Source organism: Myotis daubentonii, chromosome 2, assembly GCF_963259705.1.
Source record: "Myotis daubentonii chromosome 2, mMyoDau2.1, whole genome shotgun sequence".
Taxonomy (NCBI): domain Eukaryota; kingdom Metazoa; phylum Chordata; class Mammalia; order Chiroptera; family Vespertilionidae; genus Myotis; species Myotis daubentonii.
In genome coordinates this window covers 204924751-204937429 of record NC_081841.1, presented here as the reverse complement: position 1 = coordinate 204937429, position 12679 = coordinate 204924751, and the positions used below count along the sequence as shown (strand labels likewise).

Genomic DNA, 12679 nt, shown 5'->3' with positions numbered 1-12679 from the left:
GTAAGCATCAAATAAAGTCTGTGGAGACAGGTGGAAATTCCCTTGTGTCTGCAGACCCCAGGGTTTCTATGCTGTCTTGCTAGTCTATACAAAGCCTTTAGCAGTTCATTAAAAAATTAAACTGACCTGGTTGGGGTGCATGTGGCAGGCAACCAATTGATGTGTCTTTCTCACATCAATATTTCTCTCTGTGTCTCCCCCTCCTTTCCACTCTTTCTAAAAACCAACAGAAAAATAGCCTCAGGTAAGGATTAAAAAAATAAAAGAAAATGAAAACCTGAAGAGAAAAATACAGGATCAAGTCAGGCAGCTCAGCTGTTATTTTTACATGTATATTTTGTGTTAAAATTGTATTTCTTTCTCAAAAAAAAAAAATTTTTTTTTCAACTGAATTCTTGTGGACACTGTTCATTTTGTCTGTCCCAGGTAAACAAGAACTTCTATTCCATCTTTCCTTAATGCTTGCCTTTCTTTACTTAGATTTGGGGTCAGGTGGTAGCCCTGCAACCTCAGATCTCTGCTAGATTCAAGAAAACGGTACATTTGTAGCTGTCTAGGGTTTGTTGTTGTTGTTGTAAGGGTGGGAGCAATGCTTTCTCCATTCTAAGTGAAAGCTAGAATTCCCAACTACCTACCTTTTAGCCACATTTTACATATTTTTCTAATTCCAAGAAGGCACACAAAATTGTTTTAAAATGTACACCATAACCAGAATTTTATGTCAAGTTTACCAAAGCTACTGAAGGAAATACGTCACATACAAAATAGTTCTTGAGTTTTAACCATGACTTTGTTAAATTTTATCAACATGTAAAATTTGTATTCATTAATTAATAAGAAGTGTTACATGGTGTCAATGTATAAGAATTAAACTGTGTACTTCTCTCTTTATGTCAAAAAGGGTAAGGAGAATAAAAGCGCATATGATAAAAAAACCTTTTACTCAATGGTAAATTTTATTCAATCGACTTTTTACCAAGCTTCTATGTTACCAGCATTGCAAAATTTCAGTTCCTTGAAAATGGAAATTACTTTGACTTTCTACTTGACATATACAGAGCTTCTATTCTCTGGGCCTCTTATGACACAATCACAATGGCAATAATACCTACTACAACCATGACAGCAATGGTCTGGAGAGCTGATCTGTATAATAACATACCACCAAAAGTATATACACAACACTATAATTTTTCATGGCACAATAGACTTCCAAGTATATAAAACAAAATTTAACTTCCTTTTGCTAAAAGAATGCCACTGGGGCTATTTTCAAAGCAAACTCCCTGATAAGAACTCTTCACTATGTCTTTTTTTTTACTTCAATAAAACATTTCTACTGTAATCCCTGCCTTTACTTAACTCAATGCTGTTGTAGGTTTTTTGTGTGGGGGGGGGTCTTTTTTGTTTTTTTGTTAATCCTTACCCAAAAATATTTTTCCATTCATTTTTTCAGACATTGGAAGAGAGAGGGAAACATCAATGTGAGAGAAACACATCGGATTGGTTGTGTCCTGCATGAGCCCCGACCAGGGCCCGGGTGGGGAAGGAGCCTACAACCAAGGTACGTGCCCTTGACCGGAATTGAACCTGGGATCCTTCGGTCTGCAGGCTGATGCTCCATCCACTGAGCAAAACCAGCTAGGGCTACAATGCCGGAAGCGAATTCTAGCATGTCATAATTGCAAGAGTTTCATCAAAAGATTGATGGAACTTGGGGACTCAACAAGGGCTGAGTCACATATGTTGCCACCTGTTGGGAATGGCTAATGGCATTTCCCCAAACCTGAACAGGACATATTAAATTGATTGTTTGCTGCCAGACAGCTCAGGTATGTATGTCGATTTGCCTTTTTCTTAATCTACATGTTTTTGCCTCCTACTGGCCAAACACCTGAACAGCCGACAGCCGTAGGCTAATTCTCCCCAATCTGACAATGGACTCTGTATACAAACCCTGACCCTTTGAAGTGTATATCTCCACCTTGCCTCAGGACAATCTACACTAATAAAAGACAAACATTAAATTGACCCTACCTTCCTATGCCTTAAGCCACGCCCACCAGCCAATCAGAGCAACTATATGCAAATTAGCCCAACCAAGATGGCGGCCAGCAGACACAGAGCTGGAGCAAGCAGGAGGTTTGGTTGCCCTAATGATGGAGGAAGCCAAGCTTCCCGGCCGCAGCTGGCTCTGAGCTCCACTCAAAGCAACAAAGTTTCAATTACAGAAGATAAATAAACCCCAGATGCCTGCTTTCCGCTGGCCATGGCCACAGAGCTGGAGCCTTGGGTTGCCCCTGGTGATGGAGGAAGCCAAGCCCTAGCCAGCTCTGAGCTCCACTCTAGGCTACAAAGTTTCAATTATAAAAGGTAAATAAATCCCAGAAAAAAAGAAAAGAAAAAAGGAGAGGCTGGGAGCTTCTGTCGCCGGGGAGGCTTGGCCAGCCTGAAAATGGCCCTCGGCCCCTCACCCAGACTGGCCAGGCACCCCAATGAGGACCCCCCACCCTAAAGGGGGTGTGGCCAGCCTAAAAACAGCCATCAGCCCCTCACCCAGGCTGGCCAAACCTCCATGGGATAAGGGTCCCCAATGGGGGGGCTTGACCAGCCTGCAAACAGCTATCAGCCCCTCGTCCAGGTTGGCCAGGCACCCCAGTGGGGACCCCCACCCTGAAGGGGTGTGACCAGCTGCAAACAGCCATTAGCCCTTCACCCAGGCTGGCCAGGCACCCCAGTGGGGACCCCCACCCTGAAGGGCAAGCCAGCCGGCCCCAGCCATGCACCAGGCCTCTATCCTATATAATAAAAGGGTAATATGCAAACTGACCCTAACAGCAGAACCACTGGGAATGACTGGTCACTATGACACACACTGACCACCAGGGGGCAGACGCTCAATGCAGGAGCTGCCACCTGTTGGTCAGTGAGCTCCCACAGGGGGAGCTCTGCTCAGCCACAAGCCAGGCTGATGGCTGCCAGTACAGCGGTGGTGGTGGGAGCCTCTCCCACGTCCTCAGCAGCACTAAGGATGTCAGGCTGCAGCTTAGGCCTGCTCCCCGCTGGCAAGTGGACATCCCCCAAGGGCTCCCGGGCTGCCAGAGGGATGTCTGAGTGCCAGCTTAGGCCCAATCCCCCCAGGGAGCGGGCCTAAGCCAGCAGGTGGTCATCCCCTGCGGGGTCCCAGACTGCAAGAGGGCACAGGCCGGGCTGAGGGACCCCCTCCCCCCACCCCACCCCCGCTGAGTGCACAAATTTTTGTGCACCGGGCCTCTAGTTTGTGTTAATAAAAAAGCATGGGGTCCTGAGACAAGGAGATCTTAGTTTCCTTTAAACTAGGCTCCTCTGACCCCCAAATGCCTTTCAAAATTATATTTTGTCTCTGGACTCCTATTTAATCTACGCACCACCTTCTCCAGATTGCTGAACTCTTCTTAATGCCGGAACAAGAACCCCAGCAATATAGTTTTTATATATTACTTCCATTCTGTAAATATATTACAGCTGAATACTTAAGATGAACACTGGAAGGCAAGCCTGATTTAAGAGGCAGGATCTCACAGGATCCCAAGTCTAATTACTTTTTAATGTATGTGGGGAAAGAATATGTTCAGTTGACAAAAAAGAGAAATAACATGTTCTTCTTTAATTTTGTAAAATCATTGCAAGAAAATACAAATTAAAATCAGGACAATCTTTGTTTTCTACAAGGCAGGCAAAGTCAACTAAAGACATCCAGTACTGGGGAGGGTAAAGAAATGGATACCTTCTCATACACTGCTTTGAAGGGGTAAAATGGTCCTAAGAATTGGTTCAAATTTTATGATGGGTATCAGGCAAGCTGTTGAAAATTTTAAAAATAGGCCTATGTTTTGACCAAGCAATTCTACTAAAAAAAAAAAAAAAAAAACCCACAAAACTACAATAAGTAGGTAAGTGCACATATATACTTATGTGCAAGGATTGAGCTTTATTTATAATAGCATATATAAAAAAATTAAAAAACAAACTAAATTTCTATCTGTGGAACATCAGAAAAATGGTTTAAAGTGCATCCATAAAAATGGAATAGCATATAGCCATTAAAAATAATAAAACAGCATCATAGACTCTAGGGAAGTAGCTACTGGGAGGGGTCCTTAATTTTAAGGATCAAGTTGAAACCGTTTAAGCTTCCAGGCAGAAAAAAACAAGATACCAGCGATAAGAGAAAAGTCAGATTGTCATTGGCTTTGGTGAAATACCAATAAACATTACATAACTATAAAAGGCCAGTGTAAATGTGGCCTCAGACTGCTAAATTGGCTTTGTTTCTTTGCTGCTATCTGTCTTATCAAATGCAAAACTACAGATCCACTGAGTCAATCACATGATAGCTAAGTAAAGGTAAATAAGTAACTAGATAAGATTAAACACCTAGTATTTTGGTGCTTTTTTTATCTTTTCAATGCTACTAACAACAGCTAAGGTTATTGTTACTATTTTTTTTCAGGATTTATTTATTTTTAAAATCTTTATTATTGAAAATATTGCAGCCGAAACCAGTTTGGCTCAGTGGATAGAGCATTGGCCTGCGGACTGAAAGGTCCCAGGTTCGATTCCAGTCAAGGGCATGTACCAGGGTTGCGGGCACATCTCCAATGGGAGATGTGCAGGAGGCAGCTGATCAATGTTTCTCTCTCATCGATGTTTCTAACTCTCTCTCTCTCCCTTCCTCTCTGTGAAAAATCAATAAAATATATTTAAAAAAAAAGAAAATATTGCAAAGGGCCTTCTTCCCTCCCGCCCCCCACCCAATTAACCTCTTCCAGGCCGCTCCCATCCCACCGCGAGGCCCTCACCACCCCACAACTGCCTGTGTCCACACAGTATGCATATATACATACAAGTTCATTGGTTGATCTCTTCCCACCCACTCCCCCACTGTTACTAATATTCTTACTATGTGCCAGGTGCCATTCTAAGCTCTAAGCACTTTTATTTATATTAACTCAAGTAATCCTCTTAAGGACCATGGGATACAGGTACCATTATTCCTATTTTATAGATAAGGAATCTCAGGCAGACAGGTTAAATGTCTCGCCTAAGTTAGTAAGGGGCAGAGCTAAGATTTAAACCTACAGTTTGACTACTAAGACCATCCTCTTGACCACTGCATTTATACTGCCTCTAAATTAATAAGATCCTGATTTAAGGAAATACTAAATGCCTTTGTGAATTAGATACATACCTAGGTCCAACTATTCTTTGTTCACTCATCTATTTGATTTTTAAAATTACTATACAGTAAATTCTCCCCTTACTTATGCTATATCTCATTTTAGGATATTTGCTTCTATTACAGATAGAATAAAAGATGATTCTTCAGAGACTGAATACTTGCTCACATAAGATTTCTACTTTATAGCTAAGACTGCCACCTAGTGGGCCACAACAAAAATCTTTATCAATAAAATCGAGACAAAGAACTTTGAGGTGTAAAATACAAAACACACAAAAAAATAGGAAGACAAATATTAAGATACTAGGGGCCCGGTGCACGAAATTCGTGCACTGGGTGTGTCTGGGGAGGGGAGTGTCCCTCAGCCCAGCCTGCCCCCTCTCACATACTGGGAGCCCTCAGGCGTTGACCCCCATCACCCTCCGATCGCCTGATCGGCCCCTTGCCCAGGCCTGACGCCTCCGCCAGAGGCATAGACCCCCATCACCCTCCGATCGCCTGATCGGCCCCTTGCCCAGGCCTGACGCCTCCACCAGAGGTGTCAGGCTTGGACAGGGGACCCCCATCTCCCACTGATCACTGGCTCTGGCCCCCGCCCAGGCCTGAGGCCTCTGGCCCAGGAATCATGCCTGGGCAGGGGACCCCCATCTCCCTCTGATCGCTTGCTCCACCCCCCGCCCAAGCCTGACGCCTCTGACCCAGGCTTCAGGCCTGGGCAAGGGGACCATCATATCCCCCCAATCCCCGGCTCAGCCCCCCGCCCAGGCCTGATGCCTCGGCCAGAGGAGTTGACCCTCATCACCCTCCGATCACCAAACACCGGATCAGCCCCTTGACCAGGCCTGAGGCCTCCGGCAGAGGTGTCAGGCCTGGGCAGGGGACCCCCAGCTCCCCGTGGTTGCAGGCTCCGCCCCGGCCCAGGCCTAATGCCTCTGGCCTAGGCGTCCGGCCCGGGCAGCGGGGACCCGCAGCTGCAGCGGCCCCGCGATCGTGGGCTCCGCTTTAGGCCCAGGCAAGGGGCCCCTAGCTCCCGGGACTGCCAGCTTCGACCGTGCCCAGCTCCCATCGCTGGCTCCACCCCTACTTCCTGCTATCACTGGCCAGGGCGGAAAAGGCACCTGATTCTCTGATCATGGCTGGGGGGCAGGGCAAAGGCGGCCCCAGGGCCGCCTTTGCCCTGCCCCCCAGCTCTTAGCTCCCCCCTGGGTTTCCGATCACTGTCAGTGGCAGGAGGCTTCTTCCTGCTTTCCCTTTCGCCTCCCTGCATTGTGCCTACATATGCAAATTAACCGCCATCTTGTTGGCAGTTAACTGCCAATCTTAGTTGGCAGTTAACTGCCAATCATAGTTGGCAGTTAATTTGCATATAGCCCTGATTAGCCAATGAAAAGGGTATCGTCGTACGCCAATTACCATTTTTCTCTTTTATTAGATAGGACTAGAGGCCCGGTGCACAAATTCATGCATGGGTGGGGTCCCTTGGCTGGGCTGGCGATCGGGCTGTCTCGCCCAGTCCTGATCAAGGCCAATGGGGGCCACCCAGCAGGGGAGGGACCACGGGAGGGCTCCAGGGCATGTCCAGCCCTCCCGCCTGGTTCCCATTGGCCAGACCCCAGCAGCAAACTAACCTACCAGTCGGAGAGTCTTCCCCCTGACAGTCAGTGTGTGTCATAGCAACTGGTCGAGCAGTTAGACACTTAGCATGTTACACTTTTATTACATAGGAATGTATCAAGTTTCAATGAGACTTTTCTGGAAACTCACACATTTTCCATAATTAACAAAAACTCAGGTTTTTTTAAAATTAGTGATTTATGAAATACTGACGCTTTCAACTAAAAGAACAGTGCCTCACCCTTGAGGTTCCTGTGGGTGACTGTTCTCTCTAGGGCCTTACAGTACTGTATGAAGACCATAATGACAATATGCAGCATGTTGTACTATATGTGTTCCCATGTCATTCCTTCCTCAGTCTATAAGTTCAAGGACAGAAACCTTATTCACTTTAATGTCCCTTGTATCAATGAATGGCTTGAATGAAAAGGTGCATGAGAAAAGTTTGAAGAACCCTGGCCAGTGTGTCAGTGCTTAGAGCATCAGCCCAGGACCAAAGGGTCTCAGGTTCAATTCCCAGTAAAGGGCATGCAACTGGGTGAAGGTTCGTTCTGCAGCCCTGGTCAGGGAGCCTGCAAGAGGCAACCAATCTATGTGTTTCCCTCACATCAATGTCTCTCTCTCTCCCCTCCACCCCAGCATCCCCCACCCCCCACCCCCCGCCGACCTTCCCCTACACTCTATGGAAAAATATCAACTGAGGATTTTTTAAAGAGAAGTCAGAAAACAATCTATCTTAATTTTTCCCTATTTTATAAACATAAGCTGTAACTTTTTAAAAATCCTCACCAGAGGATATAGGTTTTTATTACTATTGATTTTTAGAGAGCGGTAAGGAAAGTGGAAAGAGGGGAAGAGAGGGAAGAGAGAAACAGAAACATCGATGTGAGAAACATCTATCTGTTGCCTGCCCTACATACCCCAAACAGGAATAAAACCCATAACCTAGGCATATGCCCTGACCAGGAATCGAACCCACAACCTTTTGATGTACAGGACGATGCTTCAACCAACTGGGCAACCGAGCCAGGGCCATAAGCTGTACCTTTAATAGAATTCTCAACCCTGGCAATTTGCTCCCCAGGGAACATTTAGTAAGGTCTGGCACCTTTTTGATTGTCACAATTTGAGGGAAAGTATGCTACTGGCATCTAAAGAAGTCAGGGATGCTGCTAAACATCCTATAGGGTACAGTGACAACCCCAACACCAAAAAACATTATTCAGCTATAAATATCAATACTGCCAAGGTCGAATAGCCTGCTTCCTCCCAACCATCTTTCCTAGAAAGTATACAGAATAATGAAAAATACCAATTTACAATGATAAACTGAGCCTAGAACCCAATTGTTTTACATTAAAAACGTACTTTTATATTGGTTTAATACACACTGGATTTTCTAGAAACATAGAGTATATAATGTATATAGAATATATTATAATTAACCTTTGTAAATCAAAGCTGCACTTTGTATTTCTCAGATATTTAAAAAGAATTCTTTATCACATAAGGAAAATACCAATTATGACATACTAGAGGTCTGGTGCACGAAATTCCTGCACGGGGCTGGAGCGGGGGGCGCGGGGAGGGCTCAGCCTGGCCTGCACCCTCTCGCAGTCCGGGACCTCACTCCTTACTGCCCACCTGCTCACTGCTCCTTAATGCTGCCGTGAGCCCGGCTTCTAGCTGGAGCAGCAAACGCACTGACCACCAGGGGGCAGCTCCTGCATTGAGCATCATAGTGACCTGTCATTCTGCCCTTCGGTCGATTTGCATTTTAGGCTTTTATAATATAGGATAAGTTGCCAATGCATCACAACTGAATAGTCTATTTGTAGCCAGCACATTGTGAAACAAAAAAACACCACAAAAACAGTTTTATGAAAAGTAACTTCACAGGGTAATCTGATCATAAATTCCTAACTGGGCAGGTCATGATGGGCAATCATATAACTTCTTCAATAAAAGTTTTATCTTTTGTCTTAAGCAAGCCCTGTCCATGTTTCTGTGCATCCGGGCTAACATACCTACCTTTGAAAGGCCTCTTATCAGACCCTTCCTTCTAAAAGAGTGACCACCCTGATGAAAACACACCATCTTGTTAACTATCCTGTAATCCAACCCCCACCTTGCTTTCTCTTCCCTTCATGTATAACCTTCCTTAGTTCCAATCATAAAAGCTGCTACAAACTGTCATTTCTTAGAAGAATTTTCTCTCAGTCTACTGAGATCTTACTTCCAGGTGTTATCTTCTATTTGGCTCAAATAAATTCTTCTAAAAAGTCTCTACAGGTCTGGATGTTTCTAACATCCAAAATCCTCTACATTTAGCAAGATAAATGAGGCATATAATATGAGATCAATAACTACATGTTGGAGCTGCTGGTGAACAAATGAAATGAAGATGAGGGAAAATGGTGTGCTCCAAGACAGCAGTCGCCAATGGGTGGTCAATGGACCACTGGTGGTTCGTGAGATCCGAAAGGGTGGCGACCGCTGCTCCAAGAGACCAAGAAAGATCCTTGCCCCTTCCCGCGTATTATTCCCAAAGCATCCCTCCCATCTGGCTGCTCCTGAGTTGTATTCTTATATAATAAACAGTAATCTAGTCTCTAAGAATGCTCACTCTAGGGACACACCCTCTCAGAAACCAGCCAACCTTCTGTGAGAAGCCTGAGTCAAATGGAAAAGCCCAACCAAGCTCTCAGCCAAGCAGTCAACTGCCAGCCATCAGACATCGTGTACAGCTGAGCCATCAGCACCAGCTGCCATTTGACTGCAAACACAAATATTTAGAGATGCCAAGTAAGAATTACTCTCAGTTGAGCCCAAACATGGAATGAAGATAATTATTAATAAGTTGTTGGGTGAATTCACTACATTTGGGGTGAATTGGTACACAGCAATGGAAAACTAGAATACCTTCTTATTCAATCACTTGCTGTTTTTGTTTAGTGTCTTTATCACATGTATATATCATTAAGAACAAATAAAGTCCTGGCTGGTTTGGCTCAGTAGATAGAGCCTCAGCCTGAGGACTGAAGGGTCCCAGGTTCGATTCCGGTCAAGGGCATAAGCCTGGGTTGCGAGATCGGTCCCCCTTAGGGGACGTGAAAAATCTTAATAATAATACACTGGATAATGATAGTTCATGTAACTTTTGTTTTATCTATTTTTTCATTTATGTTAAAACTATTATTTATTCTAAATAATTTAACAAAGAAAAATTACTATAAAATGAAGAAACTTAAAAATTTTCAGAGTCCTGAATATTGTGATACTTTCACAAAGCTATAATTTTATATAAAATAGTATGCTTTCTAAAAGTTGCTTAAGATTTTACAAGGTTTTTTAAAATAGTACTGATGTATGTCAGTGAAGGCAAAATCCCACTGATCTGATCCCATCCTAAGTGTGTTTAGCATTACAGCATGGACAGAATTATCTGTTCATCCCAATGCTTCAGAAAGACAAACCTCTAGTTTCCATCAAAAAGAAAAGAAAAAAGTAATCTCCCTCCTTATCCAATATGATCATCAAAAAAGCAAGTTACTTGAGAGTATCAGTCACCCACAACATTTTCCCAACCTGCATAAAGTTTTCATATCAAGATATGAAGTAATATTTATAAAAATAAAATCATCAAGAAATAAACTTTTTTTGGTACAACTGAACTATAAGCATAAGAAATCATAAAATATAGGCATCATGCTATATAGACAAACTGCTATGCTATGACTGCAAGTGCTACAATTAACCTAAACTCTTTCAAATTACAAATTGTGTTCTGAGAATCAATGTTAGGAGTTATTAGCTCTGTTCTAAGAGATGACAATGCTAAAAAAACAAATAAAAGCAGTATTATAAAATTTGAGTTATAATTGTATTACAAATTTTGTCACCTTAAATTTGTGACATACTTGCAAACTAAAGAAAGTATTATTACAGAAAGGCTTACCTTCGTCCACAGAAAACTGACAGCTTTTATCATTGAAGAAAAGAATTTTCTTCTTATCAGGACGACTTACAAATAATATCTGGTCCCCTAAAGCCTTAAAGATAAAGAAAAATTTTTCAGTTAACTCCATATTACTTTACCAACACCCTATTATTTTTCTTCCTTTTTTTTTTTTTTTTTTTTTTTTTTACAACAAAGGACTCCCATTTCTTTTAACCTTCAGTAAATCAATTTCAGTTCTTGAGTTTTTTGAGCAGTTCTGACTATAATTAACACTAGATTGCCCAAGGAAGTCATTTTGATTGCTTTTTAATTTCAATTAGAAAAACAATTATGTATATAAGGACACAATGTCTTAGAATTTTGTGACTTTTTGTACAACATATAAATGCGTTTATTAATAATTGTAGTTACCTCCCCCCTCCTTCATTTCTGGTATATATATATATATATATATATATATATATATATATATATATCCCCTATATTGCCCAAAAGCAGTCATTTTGACTGTTTGGGGGAAATTTTAAAAAATCAAATGACTCTTATTATTGAATTGAGTAAATTTCTTATATGACCAGTTCGGCTCTGTATTGAAATAACAGTTTTCATTTTTTTTCGATTACCATCACATGATAACATACAAGTACATGATAAATTGTCGATACTTGATAAGTTGCAGTTGCTCAATAAGCTAAACTAGTACTTGTTATTCGAATCTTTATGCAGTGATACTTGTTCTAATAAGTTGTTTATTTTATTTCTTTTGCGCCCTAAATTCATGAAAGAAATGTCGAATAGAAGTGAGTTATTGGAAAAGCTAAGGAACATAAGTGAAGAGTGCTCCGATATTATTCTTTCACAATGCAGTCATTTTGACTGCTTTTGGGCAATATAGGTATACGCTAAGTTTCAGTCTTTCTAGTGTTAAGGGTTGCTATTTCAAGACCTTTATTCTTAGAGGTCTTCTAAAGTTCAGAAAAAAATACCTATTTTAAAAGAAACTGAAAAAATTCAGTATGTGTGGCAATTACAATTTGGTCCACGGGACCTTTTTATTAATCTAAGAAAAATGGTAGGATATTTTAGTGTTTTTACTTTTCCTTCTACCTTCAAATATTTTGCTACTTACTCATCATTACAACCTTAATTATTTCCAAGTATGTTTTAAAAGCTAAAATAAGAAAATGGAAGAATGATCAAATCACCTAGAATTGTAATGCTATAGTGAAATAGCCACGTTTCAGTTTTCTTATTGGCCAAATTACTGTATCATCCAACAAGAAAATATAAAAGACTAAGGAGACTTCGTTGTCTTTCACCTTTCTTGAGTGCAACTGACAATTCAGAATTTATTTTCTACTACTCAGAGCAATGACAAGAAAACTGAGAGATGTTTTACTATTATTAATCAGTAAGAACAAGAATGAAAAAGCCTAAGAGCAGCACTTTAGACCAGTGGTTGCCAACCAGTGGTCCATGAGTTCTGAAAGGTTGGCGACTGCTGCTTTAGACTCTAATGACAGTAAAATGCATCACAGAAATGGTCTCAAACTAGAAGTGCTTAGATGACACCACCACAGATGAATAATCTCAAGCTTACAAATCATTGTGAACAACATATTTCTAAAGACATAAAGGAAATAAAGTATTTTTACCCAGTTAGTTATTCAACAGGAAGGACTTCATCATACAATACTGTGTGGTAAGAATCTTTGCAATCTCACTTTGCTAAAAAGACATATAATAATATTCTTGCATCTTTCTGATGTTTGCCAATATATACTTGGTACAGAGGCTTGCTATGCTAAATCCTTATTAAAATGTTGAATAAACCTGTTTTTCACCATCCCTTTATTTTTATGTGAATTATTCATAACATGGCT

At 41.7% G+C, this 12679-nt stretch overlaps 1 protein-coding gene across 9 annotated transcripts in view; it reads right to left on the bottom strand.

Moving 5' to 3' along the window:
* GTF2E2 (general transcription factor IIE subunit 2) overlaps positions 1 to 12679 on the bottom strand; it is a 96698-nt gene that overhangs the window by 47064 nt on the left and 36955 nt on the right. For all 9 annotated transcript variants that reach the window (XM_059685492.1, XM_059685493.1, XM_059685486.1 and 6 more), the window contains one exon: positions 10794 to 10887. In XM_059685492.1, coding sequence (XP_059541475.1) covers positions 10794 to 10887 — 94 coding nt within the window. The remainder of the gene's footprint in view (positions 1 to 10793; positions 10888 to 12679) is intronic.